Below are 23363 nucleotides of genomic sequence, written 5' to 3' on the forward strand. Positions count from 1 at the left end.
CTATGAGTCGCAGGCGACTCGATGGCACATAACAACATAACAACAACAACATATATTTTTACAAACTAAAGCGCATATCACCTTCTTTTTTTTTAGGGTCTGCAAGGACCTGCAGGCTCAATGGGGCCCAGAGGGCCACCAGGAGATATTGTATGTATAGTAGATAGCAATATTTAATAATTTAGTAGATAATAATAATAATATCTTTAATATTTTTAAATTGCTATTGAGGCATGTTTAAAAGAATGTCAGCATCTAGTCTTGTTATTGAGTTAGTCTTCATTTTCCAAAGACATGAGTCATCTGTACCATGAAAACGGTTAAATCTGAAACCATGAGAGTGTGACCCTTAGTTACCCTTAGAACCTGAAACAAAATTCACCTCCATGACTCAACTTTCAGTGGAACTGTAGACAGGCCTATGTGGTAAACAATACCAGGAAGGCATTCTCAGAAAAATCAACCAAAAAAACCCCCAAAAGAGTACCATTTGCCCAAAGATAAAGCTCAGAAAACTTTTGTCCCATTAATTCCCCTGAGTAAGCTTTTAGCCCTTGATGAACCACCTAACAGTTTAGAGAATGAGACCTGACCATCTGTCCACATTTGGGAGAGGGAAAAACCCTGGGGGAAAAATATGTAATTGTGACTTTTTGGAAACTGACCTCCTTGGTCCTTCAGAGTTCTCCTAGATAATTTTTAGAATATCTCCAAGTTTCATTATCTTGGGAGCAGCCATGTAACCACCACTGTCTTATCCCTGCTTTCAGATTGAGGCTGAAGGAAGGCTATCCATCATTGTACTTGGTTGTCTTGGTACTTTGGATGTTCAGTTCATAGACCAAAGATTTTTCTTGATCCTGAACATCATAATGAATTATTATAGACATGTTGTACTTGGTGGAGCTTTGGTGGCCTAGTGTTAAAGAGGTGTGCTACCACACCAAAGGTATATGCCAAACCACCAGCTGCTCCATGGGAGAAGTATGGGAAATCCCTCCCTGTGCAATTTACTGCCTCTGAAAACCCACTGGAGGGTCAGCTATTATCAGATTTGATTTGAATACATAGCAACATGTCAAAACCTATACTCAGTGGAGAGATCTTGCAAAGAAAGAAAATGTTGACAACATGGCTGGAGCCACAAAATTATCTAAATGAAATTATTTAAAAAGTGAGTTTGAAGAAATAATGACTTAAACTATAAAGAGAATACAACAAAAAGAGAGTGAACTGTTGTTACCAAATTAAAATAAACAAAAATTCCTAGTTATCCATCTGAACTATTCGATGCAATTATTTCTCCACTCATTCTTGCAAATAAGAGGGAGAGTACATTTGATTCAATTCTCTCTCATTGCATTTAGGTTACTTTATTTGATACAACAAGCCATATTTTTGCATGAGAGTTTATTCCTAATTGAACAGGCTGACATCAACCCCTCATAGTTTACGTGTTAAAATTTTATTTTCCTGATAAGCAATGATATTATCAGGAGAGATGTTCTAATTATACTTTCTTTTTACTTCTACATTTTCTAGGGGTTGCCAGGAGAACATGGTATTCCAGGGAAACCAGGCATTAAAGGAGAAAAAGTATGAATTTCACTTATTCCTTTTGTGCATTAAGTAGGTAGAAAGGAAGTAAAGGATTGAACATATATTGGAAGAGCAAAATTATAGAACAAGGCTAGTGAGGATGTGGAAGGGATAAACATTCACATAAGATGTATGCATCATAATAACTTTGGTTCTATCTTAGAAGCAAATGTGAAAAAATGAACTAACTTAAAGATGAAGACCTAAGGAATCAGGAAGTCTATTCCATGACATTTTTCAAGGCCTATTTCCTGATGTCTGCATGGGATCAGGTATATGATAGATGGTGAGGATGGCACAGGATAGGACAAGATTCAGATCTGTTGTTCGTTCATCAGATCCTGATAAGTTGTACTCGACTCCTTTGCACCTAACAAAAATGACAATGAAAAAATTTAAACATAGATTTATTTATTAGTTATTGTTGTTATGTGCCATTGACACAAGTACATCTCAGAGCAACCCTGTGAACAACATATCTGAACCCTGCCCTGTCCTGCACCATCCTCATCGTCTCCAACACACTTGCAGTCACTATGTCAATCCATCTCATTGAGAGTCTTTCACTCACCCTCCACCTTTTCTAGTATGATGCCCTTCCCAAGGAATACCCACTTCTGACAGAATCCCCAAAGGATGTATGATAAAGTATCACCATCCTTGCATCTAAAGAGCCCTCTGACTGTACCTGACCTATCTATTTGGGGTTTTTTTTTTTGGCAGACCATGGAATATTCAGTACTCTTCTCCAACACCGCTACTCAAAGGCATCGAGTCTTGAACATACCATGGACTGCCAAGAAAACAAATAGGTCTGTCGTGGAGAAGATGAAGCCAAATTTCTCCTTGGAGGCTAGGATTTTGAACCTCCGTTTCACATACTTTGGGCACATGGCCAGGAGAGACCAGTCCTTGGGGAAGAACAGCATGCTTGGAAGGGTGGAGGGACAGTGCAGGAGAGGAAGACCCCAGCTGAGGGGGATGGATACAGTAATTGGGGTGATGAGGGTTGGTGTGTCAGAATTAATGTGGCTGGCTCAGGCTAGGGAACGGTTCAGGATTGCTGTATATAAGGTCGCTACGGGTTCCAGGCAACCTGATGGCACATAACAACATCATCCTCTCATTGCCCAGCTCTCACACGCATAGGAAGTGATTGAAAAGACCATGCCTTGAATCAGATGCACTTTAGTCTTCAAAGTGACATCATTGCTCCGCAGCTCTTTGGAGAGATCTCTGACAAGAGACTCTCCCAGTTCAATTTGTCTTTTCATTTCTTGGCTGCTAATGCCAAGGTTGTTGATTGTGGATCAAAGTAAGATACAATTGTTGTCAATTTCAATCTTTTCTCTATCTCTCAGGATGTTGCCTATTAGCTCTGTGTAAAGATGTTGGTTTTTTTCTTTGATTTCGAGATGCAATCCATTTTGAAGGCTGTAGTCTTTGATCTCCTGCAGCATTTCCAGTCCTTCTCACTTTCAGCAAGCAAGGTTATGTCATCTGCAGAAAACAAGTTGTTGATCAGTCTTCCTTCTATCCTGATGCCAAATTTTTCTTCATAGAGTTCATCCTCTCAAAGTATTTGTTCAGCATACAAATTGAATAGGTATAAAGGGTACATCCCTGACACACACTTTCTTGATTTTAAACAATGCATTGTTGCTCTGCTCTGTTCAGACAACAGCTTTTTTGTCTGGGTATAGGTTCAATATGAGCATGATTAAATGTTCTTGGATTTCCATTAGTCTCAAGATTGTTGTTATTGTGTACCACAGAGTTGGAATTGACCCATAACTGACCCTCCAGCATATTTTCAGAGGCAGTTAATTGCACAGGAGAAGACTACCCACCCTTCTTCCAAGGAGCAGTTGATGGGTTTTAAACACTTGCCTTTGGGATTGCAGTGCAGCTTCTTGCCACTAGACCATTAGTTTATCATAGTCCATACCATCAAATGCCTTTTCATGGTCAATAAAACACAAGTAGGCATTGTTCTGGTGTTCTCTACATTTTGCCAAGGTCTAACTGACATCAGCAGTGACATCTCTGCCACAGTGTCTTCTAAACCCAGCTTGAATGTCTCAAACGAAGTTCTCTCCCAATATACTGTTCTAGCCATTTGGGGATGATCTTCAGCAATGTATTGTTTGCATGTGATACTAATGATATTGTTCAATAATTTCCACATTGCGTTGTATCACTTTTCTTGGGAATGAGAACAAATGAATCAGTTGGCTAAATAGTTGTCTTCCAAATTTTTTGGCACAGACTGGTGAGCATGTCCAGGGTAATGTCTGTTAGCTGAAGCATGTCAATTGCTATCCCATCGATTCATGCAGCCTTACTTTTGCCAATGTCTTCAGTGCAACTTGAACATGTCATTCAATATTGTTGCTTCTTGATCATGTGTGACTTCCTGAAATATTGCAGTGTTGACATAGCCTCTTTTATTCAGTGTCTCTGTGTGTTCCTTTCACCTTCTTTTGGTGCTTCCCAGGTCATTCAAGATTTTGCCCATAACATCTCTCAGTATTGCAGCTCAAAGCTTGGACTTGTTTTTCTGTCCTCTCAGCTTGAGTAAAGGCTAGTGAGCTCTTCCCTTCTTATTCTCTGACTCCAGGTCTTTGTGTGTACCATTTTAATAGTTTTGTTATGTCTTCTCATGCTGTTCTTTGAAATCTTCTTTCATCTCTTTTACTTCTGCATTTCTTCTCTTTGCTCCACTTTTCAATGTTCCTGTGCAATTTTTAGAGTCTCTCTCAACATCCATTTTGGCTTTTTTCTACCTCCTCTGCCTTCGTAATGAGTTTTGCTTTTTTTCATTGATGATATCCTTGATAATTTGATATTCCACAATTTATCTACACTAATAATAATCTGTGACTGGAATGCAAAAGTTGGAAACAATAAAGAGGAAGTTGTAGTTGGAAAACATGGACTTAGTGACAGAAATGAGGCAGGAGACTGGGTGATTTAATTTGTACATTCAGTGGTTTATTCATAACAAATAACCATTTTTTAAGATACAAAAATGACAACTACACACATAGACCTCACTTAATGGACTGCACAGAAATCAGATTGACTACATCTGTAGAAAAAATAGTTGGGGAAGCTCAGTATAAGCAGTCAAACCCAGGCCAGGTGCTGATTGTGCAACAGACCATTGTACAAGTTCAAACTGAGGCTGAAGAAGATTAAAACAATCCCATGAGAACCAAAATACAGCCTTGAGTCTATCCCACCAGAAATCATCTTTAAGAATCATCTCAAGAGAGGTGCCTCCTTAATAAAGCTTTTTACGCTTTCTCTTTTAAAAAGAAATCATTTCAAGAATAGATTTAAGGCACTGAACACCAATGGCCTGAATTAGGTGCTCATTAAATATTTGCTGAATGAATGACAGCATGAAGTTGACAGGCTATGATGACACTTTAAAACAATGGAAACAATTTTCCTTTGTCTCCTTGTCTCCCCCTCCCACAATGAACCTCAGTAATAAATGAAAATTTACCTTTGCCTTATCAGGGACATCCAGGCGGGATTACAGGCCCTCCTGGACTTCCAGGTCCAAAAGGTGAAGCTGGCCCCCCAGGGAAAAGTCTGCCAGGGGATCCAGTAAGTATCTGTCCTTTTCCCTTCAAAAGTTCATTATCACTGAGTTTCCAGGTTTAGATCACAAGTATAGAAATAACTTTAAATCAGCAAAAGAAAAACAGTACACTTCTTATTTGTCAGAGATATAATTTCTTTGAAAATTTGAAGCAAAAGGACAATAAAAAAAATGTGAATACATTTACCATTTTATAAGCCATTTTGGAGACTTATGGAACCAGCTAGCTGCCATCATGTCTGTTTGGGCTCCTGGTGACCCCATGGGTGGCACTGTGTATCTTCTGCTCCATAGGTTTACAGCAGCAGAGATTCTTAAAGCAGTTCATCAGTCCTTTCTTCTGAGGTGTCTCTGGGTAGACTCAAACCTTAAAACCTATTAGTAGCCCAGTGTGTTCACCATGTATCCCACCCAAGGACTCCAGAAAATTCACAAATGAAGAAAAAAGTAAACTGGTTGCTGTCAAACTGATGTAAAAACACCCCTGTAAATCCAATCCATGAATTCCTTAAGTATCTTTGAATCCCAATTATGCATAATTATTTCAGAACAGAACTTCCATATATTATATATTCTATACACTATATTAAAGCAGCAGAACCACCAGAATGAAATTTCCCTTCCAGGTATGGTCATAGAAAATGTCTCTTTTTGGCTCAGACTATTTCCAGATCATAAAAACAAGAACCCTGCAGAATCCGGAGTCAGTGGTCCTATTTCAGATCTTTTTTTTCCCTCTCATGTAATTTGAGCATTTAAACTAATTAATACTGGTAAATAATTCTTCATATCGAATGCCTCATTTTAAAGATAAGTATATTTATATAGTAAGGTATATATAAAGTATATATACTTTAAAATATATTACATATATTTTAAAGTAACTGCAAAAGGCAACAGAGGCAACTGTTACTACCTACATAATCCTACAATAACAGTAATTACAATAATCTACCTTTTTTAAATACAATGAGATTTTTATTCTCCATTTCTTATTCCTATAGTGAAAAAGGTTTTGCCAAATAATATGAAGCGCAATGAGACATTTTGGTGTTAAGCTATCTGAGATGGTGTTAAGCTTTCAGAAAAAAAAAACAAAACAAAACCCATATTTCTTTTCTTTTTGTCTTTTAGGGATTAGATGGAAGTCCTGGAATGCCTGGTCCACGTGGACCAAAGGTATAAAAATATTCAGATAATTTTTTTAAAAAATTAATTAACTAACAAAATAAAATTATTTGCAGTGACAGATGCATCTTATTGAACAGGGTGAAAGAGGACTGCCAGGCCTTCATGGTTCTCCTGGTGACATTGGCCCACCAGGGGTAGGAATTCCTGGACGAATAGTAAGTGAAATCCAAATGAGTTTTTGAAAACTTTGTTGACTCCAGTAATATAAAACAAAACCGAAAGAACTCCAAAACTTGTGAATAGAATCAGAAAAAATTAGAGGAAAAAAATGCAGATAAACCCTAGTCAAAGGGATAGAACAATGGGCATTACAGTTAATATCACTAACCACAGAAAGGGTACTTGACTTAACCTTCTCTCTCTCTCTCTCTCTCTCTCTCACACACACACACACACACACACACATACATTTTGGGTTAGTAGTAATTATTTAAGGGAGCTCAGGTGACCTCAAGCGACTCGACGGCACATAACAACAACAGGTGGCCTAGAGGCAAGAAACTGCCACTGCAATTCTGAAGGCCTATGGTTTGAGGCCAACAGCTGCTCTGTGGAGGAAGTATGGGCAATCTCCTCCCATGCAATTAACTGCCTCTGAAAACTCTCCAGAGGGTCAGCCACGGGTTGGTTCCAATTTGATAGTATACAACAACAACAGCAATTATGTAACCCATGTCTATCTATGTTGTAGATTTTTTAAATATAATAATATGTTTATAAGAAAGACTATTATTAGGTGATTATGCATCTCAATATGTTTTTAATTAAAGAAAGTTAATACTTGAATTATAGGAAATGAGTGAATAAGATGATGTAAAATGTCCTAAATAATCTTTTAAAGAAGTAGAATGAGAAAGTATTTTTAATGACCTAGACAAATAATAAGCAGTTTTTATATGTATTTTCACTCTAAAAACAGACAACAGAACAGTGCCTGATAATAATGACCACTATGTTTATTGACTAAATAACCAACCTGCTTCTGTGGAATTCATTCTGACTCATAGCAACTCTCTGTGAATTTCCATTAGTTTCTGACATTGTAAATCATAAAGTGGAAAAAACTATGTCATCTTTAACTCTTGAAGCAACTGGTGGATTAAAACTATTAACTTTTCAGTTAGAAGACCAACACATTTCACGCTTCTATAAGAAAACCTGAGGACTTGAGAGAGTCTTTACCATTCACCATACAATGGAGAGCTTGTTCTTTTTCCTGCCTTTACCTGTCTTTGTGCATGAACTGCTGTTCTCCTCCAGAGTGTCTTTCTCTCTTTTTTGCCTTTAACTATCTTTTTGCCAGAATTATATGCTCAATCTTCACTAAAAGTGAAGCCTGAAAACCTCTTAGCACCCTCACAGCTTGCTCTTTGCTTTAATAAACTTTTCCTTGCTGGCTTGTAAAAAAAAAAAAAAAAAAAGAAGACCAACACATGACCATTACACCACCAAGGTTCCTTGACTAAATAATAGTAAGAGATTGTTTGTTATTTGCTATTTAAAAAAATGCAAGATTTTATAACAAGACCAGTGAAACCAAATACTCTATTGACATTATTTTGGTAAATTAGACATATAATAAAATTATTTTGGAAGATATTGTTTTAAAAAATGGACACGACTAACCAATGATTATATTGTGCATGATTGTTCTTGTTGTTGTTGTTATATACCATCGAGTTGCTTGCGACTCATAGCGACCCTATGTACAACTGCCCTAAACTCTCCTCTGCCCTGTGCCAATTGCACTACCTCTGACACACACCCATCCCAATTACCCCAGTCACTGAATCAATCCACCTCATAGAGTGTCTTCCCCTCTTGTGCCATCCCTCCACCCTCCCAAGCATAATTTCCCTCTCCAAGGACCTGTCCCTTCTTACAACATGTCCAAAGTATGTCAGATGAAGCCCCAGAATCCTTGCCTCCAAGGAACAGCCTGGTTTAACCCTCTCCAGGATGAATCTATTTGTTTTCTTGGCAGTCCATGGTACATTCAATACTCTTGTCCAGCACCAGAGCTCGAAGGCATCAATTCTCCTTCTATCCTTCCTAGTCATTGTCCAACTCTCTAATGCATAACAAGTGATTGCAAAGACCATGGCCTGTATCAGACGCACCTTAGTCTCCAGAGTGACACCATGGCTCTTCAGTACCCTGGAGAGGTCCCTAACAGCAGACTTCCCAACACAATATGTTATTTGATTATCTGGCTACTGGTGCCAAGAGTGTTGACTGTGGAGCCAAGCCGACTAAAGTTGTTAACAATCTCAATCTCTTCACCATCCATCTTGATGCTGCCAATTGGTCCAGTGGTGAGAATCTTTGTCCTCTTGATATTGAGCCTCAATCCATACTGAAGACTACAGTCCTTGACCCTCTGCAGCAGGTGCTTCAGGTCCTCCTCAGTTTCAGCAAGCAGGGTTGTGTCATCTGCATAACGTAGATTGTTAGTATATCTTCCACCAATCCTGATGCCACACTTCTCCTCACAGAGCCCAACCTCTTGGGTAATCTGCTCTGCATACAGGTTGAAAAGGTATGGAGATAGGACACAGCCCTGGCGTACACCTTTTCAAATTTTGAATCATACAGTGTTTCCTTGCTCTGTTCTGATGACTGCCTCTTGATTAGTGTTTGATTTTTCTAGGGTAAGAATATACAAAGCCATTGGTGATAGGAACTTAAACAAAAGGAAAAAAAGGTAGATCAGGAATCATTAGGGCAGCAATGAAACAAACAGAAAATTGATTGTTGTTTTTAAGCAATATCTAGTTAACTCATGTCATAGAGCCCTTATGAACAATGAGTCTGTACTCTTTCCAAGAGCACTATCAATTCTTTAAGGGGGTGTAAAAATCTCAGTGACAATAATAGTAATACAGATATCTGTTTCTAAAATAAAAAATAAGAAAGAAAAATTTTCTGGGTATTGATTTAAAAAACGTTTACTAACTTTTTCTTTCTTATTTTTTAACTTTTAACTCCAAGCGATAAGTGTGCCAATGTCCATGCTTCTATAATACGGATGGAACTAAGATCCTTGTTTTTGCTGTTATGTGCCATCGAGTCACTTGTGACTCATAGCAACCCTATGCACAGTAGCCCTGAACCCTGCACTCTCCCAAGCCAGTCTCACTGTTTTTAACTCACCTACCCTCAATACCCCAGTTATTGTGTCAATTCATCTCATCAAGGGTTTTCCTCTCCTGAGCTGTCCCTTGACCCTTCCAAGCATGATATCTTTCTCCAAAAACTGGCTACTCCGGGCTACGTGCCTAAATTATGTGAGATAAAGTCTCAAAAATCTTTGCCTCCATGAAGCGGCTTGGTTTCTTGGTTTCCTGCTCTAGGACAGACCTGTTAGTTCTCTTGGCAGTCCATGGTATGTTCAAAACTCTTCTCCAGCAACACAACTCAAAGGCATCAATTCTACTTCTGTCATCATTGGTCATTGTCCAGCTCTCTGATGGATAGCAAATAACTGTGAAGACCATGGCCTGAATTAGGCACACCTTAGTCTCTAGACTAGCATCCTTGCTCTTCAACACTCTGGAGAGGTCCCTGACATAGTAGATTAAGTAGACTAAGTAGAATAAGAATAAGTAGATTCTTATTTTCTGATTATCTCCAGCCTCATTTTAGTTGTAAAATGTCAACTTTTTAAAAAGGTTTTTAAAAAAACCAACAACTAACTGATGTTTCCCTCTCTATTTCTGTAACTACATTAGTTCTGCCAATTTCTTCAAACAGAGAAATGACTAGAAGTAGAAATATGAAAGGAAAGGAGTTGGTTGCCCACCATGCACAGTCAGTCTCAAGAGTTGAAATCTGTATGTAGTTTGTGTGTGTGCTTGTGAATGTGTGGACACTAAGCATGGCAATGAGAGGACATTCCACGTATCTGAGCAAAATCCTGTGGATCATCACAGCGACAGGAATGGAGTTGAGTTCTTATCCATCACCTTAGGGGCATTGTAGATTTCTAAGCAAGTGTTCAGAGTATGTATGGTAATTAACTCAATTGTTCTACCAAGTCTATTACATTATGTAATCTTTTATCTCCATGGGTCATTTACGGACTTTCCTCTCTGGGCCTAAAGGTGGGATTCTACTAGTTATTGTCTCCTTTTACTCAGGGTTCCCAAGGACCAGCTGGAGAGCCAGGCATTCAGGTAAATAATTAAGTTGTTGGGCATAGTGAATCCAGCTAGTGTATGTGGGGGAAGAATTGCCTAAGTAACCAGCTTTGTCCTACTTCAGGGTCCTCGAGGTCTCCCTGGATTACCAGGAACTCCAGGAGCCCCAGGGAATGACGTAAGGCCGTTTTTGTTTACTTACTCCCCCACCCACTTCTTTTATTATATCCTTATCCAACATGCAGACACTTGAACGTGATGCTTCTGTTTATAGGGAGCTCCAGGAAGGGACGGAAAGCCAGGCTTGCCAGGACCCCCAGGTGACCCGGTACGTAGACAGAGTGAGCCTGATTTATGTATCTTTAATGCACCCAGAAGCCAAACTGCCTACTAAGCAAGTTTTGCTGTCCAAACTAATTAGAATGCTCAGGGACTGCTTCGTGTGTTTATCCCCATTATTTTCTACAGGGGGTGGGAAATCAAGCTATATCAGTATATATATATATTTTAATTTTTTTTTTCTGTGATGAATACTTATTTCCTAAGGATATCATTCAGTTGCACAGGTTGGCCTCATTCTGAGCCCTGGCATATAATGTCTCAATCCCATAGAAAATGGAGTTAAAATATATAGCCAGAATTTTCCCTTTTCCTAATGCTAGGGACTTAAATTAATTCCATTTCTCTAAGTGAAAGTTTGCAAGTAAGTTACCTGCAATATGGTCCAGAGCCGTTGATTTAGTGGCCTTAAAAATGCTGGAATGATTAAATTACTAAACCTGGCCTGAGCAGGCTCTTAAAAAAATAAGCACGAAAAGCACATTCCCAACATTTTATTTTAAGTTAAACCCTTGCTTTGAGCGACAGTGAGATCCCTTTTAATAGCCACAGAATCAGCAGTTATAATTTCAGAGGCCATATGGTACATGACATTGTATTAAGAGTTTTGTATAATAAAATCCAAATCTGGCCTCTCAGTTCTAAACCTCACAAATCCTTTTACCTCCCACACTGTTTGGGCCTCATGTGCTTTTGTAAGCTACATGCAGAGGCATATTTTGGCTTCACTTTAATTCCACCACTGAAGAATCATGTGTACATTACCTGCATGTCTTGCAGGTTATCTTTCTGAAAGGGCATTTTAAGGCATGAAGCCCAAACTGTGCCTGAGTTCCTTCAATGTCTGTCTTGCTCATGGCATCAGCCAGTGAGGAATAGATTCTTCTGAGCTTCAGTGAGAAGTAACACTAAGACAAATTCATCTGTATGTTCATATTTCTCAGCAGCCAGATTATTTGCTAGCCAGAGGAGTGATTTTCTTTTAATAAATGATTTATTTTTATGTATTATTTAAAACTGTTAATACACTTGGGACAACATGAAGGTTACCATGTAATTAAAATATGAAATAGAGATTTTAAATTCAAACAATGATATGTTGCAACAATGAATAAATGGAAATCCAAAGTCTCTGTAAATTTTCATTGAAATTAATAATAAATTAAAAAAACAATGATATGTGCATTTGTGTATTCATTGTAGAGAAGTGGTAGATATTTCTTCAAAGTAACTGAATTTTCTGAGACTTGGGGTTTTTTTTCTCCATATGAAACATAATATCATAAAATCAGGGCTTCTGACAATGAGACTAGCAGCCTCAGGAAAATCTCAACCGCCATGGCATTAAAAAAAATCAGTATATTTTTGTATTGTATATTTAGCTTTTATGGATGTGTATGTAAAATGTATGTATTCGCCTTTTTATCTTCTTCTTAATTACAGATTGCCCTTCCTCTCTTGGGAGACATTGGTGCCTTATTCAAGGTACTGTACTGCTATTTAAGAAATTGTGTATTCATTCTCAGGAAAAAAATCAGAAAGCAAATCCCTGCCAGAGATTAAGTGAATTTCTTAATTTGAACAATAATTTAATAGTTAAATGGCAGAACATCCTTAAGTTAGACAAGGATATGTATCTTTCACTGTTTATACAAAGTCCCCCACTTTCTTCTTCATTTTTGTGGGTCTGGAGGGGGGAGTAAGGAGCAAAGAGAAAGAATTCTGAGATGAATGTCATTGACACCCTTGAGTAGATCATTCTTGCTTGTATGGAAGAACAGCTTTCTGGGATGGGTATTTACCTACCTTGACTGACCATTATGAAACCAGGTCATTCTGTTTCTTCCCTGGCCAGTCCCAGGATAAAAACAAATGCTTTGAAATAAATAGCTAATTTGCCAGTGAGTTTTGATATCATGGGCTTTTACAATGTGACTATCAAATTCCAAAATTGATGCTTGCCCCGATGCCTGTTACCCTGTTCAGTAAGGAATCTCTCCCTATTATCTATCTTTTATGCAATTAATCTCTAGCTACCAGTATTGATTTTTCTCTAATATTTGTTATAATTTATCTGTGAAACATAACTCGAGGAGTGTTGATACTTGGCTGGTTTTGCATAGTATGCTAAGATCAGCATCATGAGTGAATCCAGAAAGGAGAAGTTATCCATTTATGAAATAAATAAGTAAAACCAAAACAATCCATTGTCATTGAGCTGGAATGAACTCATAACGGACTCTCCAATCAGTTTCCAAGGTGGTAAATGCACAAAAAGAGATTGTCCACCTTTCTCCTTCAAGGTCTCCAGGGGATTGTACCAACGTGTGACCTTTGGGTTGAAAGCACAACTCCTGGTGGGTTAGGCCACCAAAATCGTTCTCCCTTTAGACTTACATAGTTTTTCTTTAAACTTACATATGAGTGTCCATTTGTAAGCACGTATGTTTTTACATGCAGTTAGATTATATGTGTGTGTATTTATACATATATGTATCATTTCTTTTATAGTCCTAGAATTTTACAAAATATTTCACACAGTGATCTATTTAATAGTAGGCAAGCAGGAATATTTTTTTAAACTGAACTTAAAAAACTCATGAATTCCAGTATTTTGAGATAGTGAGAATTTTGATGTTGGATGTATGCATATGAATACAAACTTCAGGAGTTTTAAAGATCTCTAAAGTCAATATTTTTTTTTAGTCAGAAAAAATATGGATGTTTCAAGAACGAAATATTCTATTTATTGAGTTAAAACTATGTGTAAATTAAATAATGAAATCTTGTTTTATTTAAATCATTTCATTTAATCTTAGCAGTAGTTCTGACAGTTTAGACTATTACTTTAGTATTCCTGTTCTACAGATGAGAATCTTGAATGTCAGAATTCCTAAGAAACTTGCTCAGAATACAGAGCTGTTAAGGGTAGCATTAATACTGGAACATAAATCCTCAAACTTTAAATTTCAGGTTCTTTTCAAAAGCAGCCATGCAGGATTCTAAGAATTAGATTATTCCACAGTCGTTAAATTCTTCAAGGATCATACACACTTAAACTGAAATTCACTTCCTAAAATAATACATGGTGGCTCATAGAATAGACAAAAAGACTGTAAATAGACTCAGACAGAGAACCCAAGCTTCTGGAATCTCAAAAATGGAAGTAATTGACAGTCTTCCCAGACAAACATCCCTTTATATTATGTCTTTTTTCCATTGTTACAAACAAACCAGCAACATCTCAATTAATATTATGAGTTCCAGGATTGCCAGTTGGAAAGTGATAGGTGAAACATCCTAAATAAATGATAAAATTCCCGAGGAACTATATGCAACAGAGAAAGGGTAAAGTGTAGTTTCCTAAAACTAAGTATGAACACAGAAATATAGATTGGGGATTAACTGTAACCCATAATTTTAAATTCTAATCCTGTTATGCAGCACATTAACTCTTTCTCACATCATGAATCTTTTGCAAAATTGACTCTTCTGCTTGGCGTGTTCCAAAATATTTTCGACTAAAGTGTTGAAAAGAACTGACCTAATTGCAGATGTAATTAGTATGGCTTTTAAGATCTTCTTCTAGGTTAATCTATTAATTAATCCCTGTTGGAATGAGATTGTGCTAATAATTGATGCAGTTTCACATTGTCTCATAATATAATTTAAGAATCTTTTTCAAAAATCAATTTCTTTTGATCTAGCATCATGATAACTCTAACACAAGGGAAATGATGTTGTTTGAAATTATTTTCAGAAAACACAACTCCTAATTACTTGTTCCTGTGTTACTAAACCAATCCATTGAATAATCACTTTTTAAAATGTTGCTGCACATTGACACTTACAAGGTTTTGCTGCATATTGAAAGGCCATATTTCTGTGTTGACTGATGCATTAATTTATCATTTTTATGACTGAGTCACCTACAACCCATGGCGAACCTGTGAACAACAGCTCTGAGAGTTGGCCTCTCCTGCACCATTCTCACTCTGTCTGTCCCACTCAAGCCCCTTGTGATAGTCATTGTGTGAGTACATCTGGTAGAGGATTTTCCTCTCTTTCTCTGACCCCCCACCTTTTCCAGCATGATGAATCTCTCCAAGGATTGGTTTCTCCTAAGAATATGCCCCAAGTAAGTGAGACAAATATTTGCAGTCCTTGCCACCAAGTACTGACTGAACTTCTTTCAAGATGGAATTTTTTCTCTTTTTCTGGCAACCCATGGTATCATCAATACTCTTGCCAACACCACAACTCAAAGACATCAACTCTTCTCTAATCTTCTGCACACCTTTCTTCATTTTTGTGTTCTCTTGTTTTGTTCTGACAAATGCTTCTTTATCAAAGTCGAAGTTTCACGTGATCACAATTAAATGTTCTAAGATTCCTATTCTTCTCAGTGTTAGTGATAATTGTTATCATTCACACATGTTAAATGTTTTTGCATAATTAATAAAACACAAAGAAATAATTTTCTGATCTTATGTACTTTAAGCCAAGATCCATCTGACATCAGCAATGATATACCTTATACAATGACCTCTTCTGAAGCCAGTCTGAATTTCTGGAAGTATCCTGTTGATGTACTCTACTAGTCATTCAGTCCTTTTTAATAATCTTCAGCAAGATTTTCCTTGCATGTGGTATTAGTGATACTGTTCAATGTTTTTCATATTCTGCTGGATCACCTTTTTTGGAAATGGAAATTAATATGAATCTCTTCCAGTCAGTTGGCCACATAAATGTCTTAAAGATTTATTGACAAAAACTAGAGAGCAGGTCCAGGTTTGCATCTGTTTCATAAAACACCTCAGTTGGTATTCATTCAATTCCTGGGACTTTATTTTTTTCCACAATGCCTTCACTGCAGCTTGCTCTTCTTTCAATACTATTGGTTCTTGATCATATACTACTTCCTGAAATGTTTCTTTTTGGTACAGTGATTTAGTGTATTAAGATTTTTCTTGTAGAATTTGTCAGTGTTGCAACACAAGGTTTGAATTTGTTCATTCCTTTCTTTTTCATTTGTTAACTTTCTCTTTTTGAGAAATGCTGAGCGTATTTTTCGCCTTTTGCTTTCTAATTCCAACTCCTTGAACATTTTACTAAAACACTTTGTCTTCTCTAATTGTACTTTGAAATCTTCTAGTTAGCTCTTTTACCTCAGTATTATTTCCCCTTGCTTTTGCTTTTCTTTATTCTACTGTGAGTTTCAGAATCTGTTCTGACATCATTTTGGTCATTTCTTTTTCCCTGTCTTTATAATGACCTTTTGGCTTTCTTCATGGATGATGTCCTTGCTTTCATTATGAAACTCATCACTAGTGTTCAATGCATAAAACTATTCTTAAGTTGGTTTTTAAATTCAACTGGGATACACTCAAGGTCTTATTTTGGTTATTGTAGACTTGTTTTCATTTTCTTCATTTCGTTATGAACTTGCATATAGTCAGTCATCCTGTTTGATGTTATGTTCCACAGTCCACCCTTGGCCTGATTTTTACTGCTGATAGTTAGTTTCTCCAAAGTCTTTTTCCACAGATGTAACCAACCTGATTTCTGTATAACTCTGATTTCTGTGAAGTCCATGTATATAGTTGCCATCAACGTTTTTAAAAAGTATTTGAAGTGTATAAATTATTCATTGTACAAAATTATATCATGTGATCTTCGGCTTCATTACTATCACCAAGGCGGTATTTTCCAACTGTCAGTATGTCTTTGTTTTCAACTTTTGCATTCCAGTCACCAATGATTATTAATGCATCTTGAGCACATGTTCAATCAATTACAGACTGCAAAAGGTGGTAGAAATTCTCATATTTGGCTTTTATAGTTAGTGTATATATTTTATTAATAGTTGTATTGATAGAACTTCATCATGTATGTGTATAGATAGTATCCTAACTCTCACAACATTGTACTTCAGGATGGATCTTGAAACACTCTTTTGACAATGAAAGCCACATCATTCCTTTTCAATCTGGTTTTTCTGGCATATTAGATCATGTAATTGTCTGATTCAGAATGGCTAAAACCAGTCCAACTCAACTCACTAAGGCCTAGAATGTCAAACTTTATGCATTCCTTTTCAGTTTTTACTACTTCCAAATTCCTAGATTCAGATTTCTTACATTCCAATGTATTAATAGACACATTGGTAGCTCTTTCCCCTCACTTTGAGTCTTGCCACAAACACAAATGAAGACTTTTCACTGGTTGAAAGCTTTATTCTATCCACTTCTTTATAGAAGATTCTGCTTTGAGGAGGCAGCTTCCCTCATGCATTCCACTCATCACTGTATCCAACAATGTTCTTCTATTATCCATAAGGTTTTCAAAGGCCTGTTATTTCAAGCATTGATTGCCAGTCCTGCTTTTTTGTCTTAGTCTAGAAGTTTGTTCAAACCTGCCCACCATGGGCACCCTGCTGCCATTTCAAAAACAGGTGCACAGCTCCCAGCATCATTACAATATGCAAGCCACCACAGTACAGCAAACTGACAGACAAGTGGGAGGTGGAGACCTAGTCACTTCTCTTTAATCATCTTTTCATTTTCATGAGTTTGCAGATTTTATCAGTTATATTAATACCACTTTTCAACAAATTACCTATTACTTTTGAGTCTTTTCACCTCGTTATGATCCTACAGGACAGAGTAGAACTACCCCATAGGACATTCAAGGCTCTAAATCTTTATGGAAGCCAGCCACATCTTTCTCTCATAAGGTATCTAGTGTGTTCAAATCATCAACTTTCCAATTAGCAACTGAGTGTTTAACCACTAAGCCAGAAAGCCTCCTTTTTTAAATTGTTGTTGTTACATGCCATGGGCTTAGTGGGCATCACAGCAGTCCTACCTGAAACAGAATGAAACCTTGACCACTCAGTCTTGTACCATCGTCACAAGTGTCGGTACATTTGAGCCCATTGTAGCGACCACCATATCAATCTGTCCTGGTGAACTTCTTCCTCTTTGATGATCCTCTACTTTGCAAAACATGATTTTTATTTTTTCCAGAGATTGATCCCTCCTGGTAACATGTCCAAAGAATATGAAATGAAAGCTCTCATCCTTGTTTCTAGGGAGCATGCTGGTTGTCCTCCAAGACAGATTTGTCCATTCTTCTAGCAGTCTACCGTGTTCAATAATCTTCATCAACTCCATAATTCAAAGTTACCAGTTCTTCTTTGCGCTTCCTCACTCATTAACCAGCTTTCACATGTGTAAGAGGTGATTGAAAATACTATAGTTTGGGCTAGCCATATTTTAGCAACTTCACCTTTTAGCACTGTTAAAGAGGTCTCTTTCAGGAGACTTGCTCAGTACAATCCATCACTTGACTTCTTACTCTTACTTCCCTGGATTTTAATTATAAGTCTAAATGAAAGATCCAGAGGATAGCATTTTATAATTTGTTTAGGAAACATTGCACACCCTCCCTTTTATATCCTCAGCCTCTGAGAAATGTCCACTCAAAAGAAAAACCAAATATTTAGTCCAGCATTTTGTATGCATTGACCTCAGAACCTTTAAATATCATGCAAAAAATTAAAAATCACATTTTTGCAAATCAGACCTATGCTTAGAGTCATTGGGTCAAAAGTTTGAACTTGATAAGACATGGGCTTTCTTACTATGTGCTTTGAGGGCAAGATTCAGGCCCCTGTTGGGGATGCTCAGTTTGTGGTCTTTTTTTTTTTCTCTAAACTTCATTTATTTTGTTGATTTGAGAATATATTCAGGAAAACACACCAATTCAATGGTTTTTATATGTAAAATTTAGGCACAATGATTACATTCGTCGAGTTGTACAACAATTCTTCCCCTTCTTTCTGAGTTGTTCCTCCCCCATTAATTGCATTTATTTTTGAAGATGCTTTTTTTTCTACTTTGTGAAAACAAGGTAAAGGAAATAAAGTCTTATGTTAGTCTTATCATCCGTGAACTATTAAAACTAAGTGATCACCACCATCCTGTGGTCCTTATTTCATCCCTTTCCTAGTCATTTTCTTACCCTGACAATTTCTTAAAAGATACGCCTTTTAGGGCTTTTCATGATGATGCTTCTTTCGCTATATTGATAAGACTTATGTTTATCTTTGTGAGCTCAGACACTTAAATTCAATCCTTTCCAGATCAGCTAAAGGTTACAGAGAAGGCAGTAGAAAGGTAATTCCACTTAGATTTCCTATCAGTATTTGGATTTGCCATAGGAGTCAAGTCCAAGTCACTCAAGTAATTATTTCTCACATGAATGCTTTCACTGACAAATAGAATGCTAGCAAACTGTGTGTTAGTCTCCAACTAACTTTTCTCTTAAAAAGATAACTCCCTCTTCACAGTCCATTTTCTTTCCTCTCTCTATTTTCCCTTTATTTTTTCCATTCCTTTCTTCCTTATGATTTATGCTATCAGCAATATGAGCTTTGTAATGTTGCTGGTTATTCCAGACTTTGTTGTCTCCTCCATTATGCTACTAAACAGCTGAATCACTTCCTGCATCCTCAACTTCTCTTCCTTTGTTATTTCTTGACAATTTCTAATCTAAATATTATCCAAAACCCACAGTAGTCAAGACAGTTCCAATTCACAATGACCCTCCACCAGGTTTCTGAGGCTACAAATCTTTTTTTTTTTAATTTAAAAAATTCTGATACAAATTCAAACAAATTCTTTCCATTTCCCTCACCCCTGACCCATCAAATTGTACAACCTAATCATTAATCCTCCCTTCTCCCTGCACATCCACATCCCTCTGCTTCCAGCCTCTCCCACCCCTCCTGGATCCTTATACTCATTCTACAATAAGGATCTTATAAAATATTTATCCTTATGGGACTGAGTTAGTTCACTCAGCATAATGCCCTCCAGTCCCCCCCTAGTTAGGCAATAATTTAAAAAGTGATTGTTCCTGCGTGCTGCATAGTATTCCATTGTGTGAATGGACCATAATTTCTCAATCCATTCATTTGTGGTTGGACATTTGGGCTGTTTCCGTGTTCTTGCAACGGTGAATAATGCTGCTACGAACATTGGTGTACAAATCTCAGTTTGTGCTTCAATTCTCATATTCTCAGGGTATATTCCAAGTAGTGGAATAGCTGGGTCATATGTAATTTCTATGTACAGCTTTTCTGAGGAAACATCAAACTGCCCTCCACAATGGTTGCACCATTTTACAATCACACGAAAAATGCGTAAGAGTTCCTTTCTCACCACATTCTCTCCAACATCTATTACTTGCTGCCCTGTTAAACTTTGCCACTCTTCACAGAATGAGACGGTACCTCATTGTGGTTTTAATTTGCATCTCTCTTATTGTGAGGCTACAGGTCTTTGCCAGAGATATGATACCGTCTCATCTTATTCCTTAGTAAATTCAGCCCACCAACCTTTCTGTTAGCAATGTAATACTTAACACAGTATGTCAGCAGGGCTCATCATAACATTTTTGTTAAATAGCTGATCATTGGTATCATAAACAAATAGAATGTGCTTTGATTTCTGTTTCCCTCTGAGGAACAAAAAAGGAATATTATTTTAAAACTGGGTAAACTAAGTTTCTAGAAAGTAGAATGACACAATTGCTATATCACTTCTGTCTGGCAGACAGAACCTCAAGATGATCAAATCTTAATTTTTTGAAAAGGAAAACTGGAGGAAGGAAATAATATAGGTATTTTTTTTCCTTCTCATATACTTAAAGGATTTGTGTTGGGTTATGATAGTTTTCATGGGATTTTTGTAATGAATCTCTCAATAACCATATGGTTATCTTCATTAGAACTTCTGTAGCAATTGCCAACCCAGTATTCCTGGGCTGAAAAACATCAAAGAAGAAGGAGTCACTGGTGAGCCTGGGAAGTACAGTGTCACAGCCCAGAAGGTAAAAAGTATAAGTACTGCTGAAGGTTTATAGAAACTGCAATGTTCACATACTGAAATGTTTAATTATGCTGCTTCTGTGTTCTCCAGGGTGATCCCGGATCACGGGGTCCTCCAGGAATCCCAGGCAGAGAAGGACCAAAGGTAAGGAAGTCTTCCCCTCTCCTCCTTTCTAGTGGCCCTTGATTCCATATGAGAGAAAAGGGATAATCATTTTAAAATACACTGGGGTTTTTAAAAAAAACGAAAAAACAACAACCCGTTTTTGGAAGTTAATGCAAAGGCCATTAGGATGTGTTGTCATTTTCACATCCATTGGTCTTGTGCATGGCCCAAATGTCCGAAGTGAGGATTTTTCGTTATTCCAAATAACAAAATGCTTGCTTGCACATGTTAGCTAAATTTATTGTCTTTTTAGGGAAGCAAAGGAGAGCGGGGCTACCCTGGGATACCTGGGGACAAAGGTGATGAGGTACAAGATTCTTCTTTCTGTGATAAAATAACCATACTCTTAATTCATTACTTGATTCAGTAGAGAAAACATCCATTTTTAATTTCTGATTATTGTTATCACTGTTATGTACTGTTCAGTCAGAACCAACCTATAGCTGACCCCTACCCACAGAGAGTTTTCAGAGGCTGTAAATTACATGGGAAGAGATGGTCCATCTATGTCACTTAGAGCAGCTGGTGGACATGAACTGCATACCTATGGGTAGGTAGTGCAACTCCTTGTCACTAAGCCACCAGAGCTCCTAAGAACATATGAAAATAAAGAGTTGGGCAGGTCTTTTCAAATACTGGTACATTCTAAATAATAAAGATGTATTGATAGAACAAAGATTCCCAGCCTAGCAAATAAAATCGAAGAATAGTTGAACAATTGGACTCAGCAAAGCTTCCTTAGACTCTGCTATAACATTATTCGATACCAACAACCTTGGTTTGTCTATGCCTCTTCTAGACTTCCAAATTCCTGAGGGCCAAAAGCTATCAAGAGAATCTGATTATACTAGTTTGGTTCAGCTGCCCACACTCGGGACCAGGTTTCAGAGTCAAATGTGATTTTTTTAATAAATAAATAATGGCACTATTTTCTGACTCTAAGCCATGGTGATGTTCAGGATATAATTTTTCCTGCATAATTCACATTATGGCTTAGAAAAACCAATTAGAATGATGAATTGTTGTTAGTTTAAACAGTTTTGATACTAATAATTCTTAATGAAAGTAAGTAAGCCATCTGGCATATATTAACCTTGATGTTAGTGCAGAAAATTATAATGATATAAAGTAGATCTATTTCTTTTAGTAAGGATTGTATTTCACATTACAAATTATTATCATGTGTAATTGTTTTTAATTAATATTGATTTTAACCTAGAAAACATGGAGGATTGGGTTTTTTCCTTTAATGAGTTAAAAATTGAAGAATAAAGAAATATTTCTTTTTATCTATAAAAAAGATAATAAAGGCAGTAATTGAACTTTTGGTTCTTCACACTTCGAAGAAGATTTCACTAAATTACAAGCACAATACTTGGTTTTAATAGTCCAACAGCTTTTAACTGCCTACATTCAAGAGGTAAACTTGAGATAATTTAGAAAGTAATAACCAAAAAAGCCAGGAAATAATTGGAATTCAGGTGTTTTCTAAATTACTAAATTAAATTCATTAGAAGTTAATTTTTATTAATTCTGCAGGGTACTTTGCTTTCTTGGTGAACTGAAACCATATTGTTAAGATTCCTCCACAACTTCTGTGTGTGCTTGGCTGTTTCTGAAGTACAATTTAGAGACCTTTTTTTAACATAGTATATAAAATATTTCGCATGAGACTCTTATTACATAAAGAATACCAACATGCTCAGAATCTTCCACTTGTTTCTTCACATCATAATAATATGAACAAACCTGGAGGCACATACTGACTCAGTTAGATGTTGAGGGCTTGGGTGGTATAGATTTTCTCTCTTATAAACTAGTCTTGTGTTGTTGTATGATGGGAAATCTGAGCTTACCCTCCAGTGGATTTTCAGAGGCAATACATCACATGAGAGGAGATAATGCATCCTTCTTCGGCAGAGCAGCTTGTAGATTCAACCCAATGGTCTTTAGGATTTAGGCATACAGAAATTAAAAGGAAGTCATAAATTAGAATATTGTCTTCTTTTCAGATGCAACCTGAAATTGTAATTTGTGTATTTGTCTATTTGAATAAAATCTTAACCAAGAATATGTGCATTGTGCATCTCCAACTAATAAGAGAAACTATTCTGTGCATATATACATGTTGACATGCACACACATATAGATTGACTAGTCTTACAAAATCATAAATCTCTATGAACTTTTGATGTAAACAAAAATGCAGAGGGATAGACACCTATCTCTTTTTGTAGACTTGTAATTACTTAGAAGCAGTGCTTGTTATGTCTATAGTTTGTATAGTTGTCACTGAAAAAGTAACATTAATTTTTCAGGCTGTATGCTCTGCACTTTTTTACCCAGATGTCATGACAAAAGTCACAGTAACATATAGTACAGAATGAGAACATAGGTTCACCACTCAGGGAGTAGATGCTT

General features: G+C 36.9%; 1 protein-coding gene across 1 annotated transcript in view; it reads left to right on the forward strand.

Moving 5' to 3' along the window:
- The window catches only part of COL19A1 (collagen, type XIX, alpha 1), a 669215-nt gene that overhangs the window by 553591 nt on the left and 92261 nt on the right, over window positions 1-23363 (forward strand). The window contains exons 20-31 of the mRNA XM_006899482.1: window positions 97-150; window positions 1543-1596; window positions 5128-5217; window positions 6347-6391; window positions 6481-6558; window positions 10543-10578; window positions 10667-10720; window positions 10817-10870; window positions 12325-12366; window positions 20677-20778; window positions 20868-20921; window positions 21196-21249. Coding sequence (XP_006899544.1) covers window positions 97-150; window positions 1543-1596; window positions 5128-5217; window positions 6347-6391; window positions 6481-6558; window positions 10543-10578; window positions 10667-10720; window positions 10817-10870; window positions 12325-12366; window positions 20677-20778; window positions 20868-20921; window positions 21196-21249 — 717 coding nt within the window. The remainder of the gene's footprint in view (window positions 1-96; window positions 151-1542; window positions 1597-5127; window positions 5218-6346; window positions 6392-6480; window positions 6559-10542; window positions 10579-10666; window positions 10721-10816; window positions 10871-12324; window positions 12367-20676; window positions 20779-20867; window positions 20922-21195; window positions 21250-23363) is intronic.

This window comes from Elephantulus edwardii, unplaced genomic scaffold, assembly GCF_000299155.1.
Source record: "Elephantulus edwardii isolate Elephantulus edwardi_28Jun2011 unplaced genomic scaffold, EleEdw1.0 scaffold00258, whole genome shotgun sequence".
NCBI classification, from domain to species: Eukaryota; Metazoa; Chordata; class Mammalia; order Macroscelidea; family Macroscelididae; genus Elephantulus; species Elephantulus edwardii.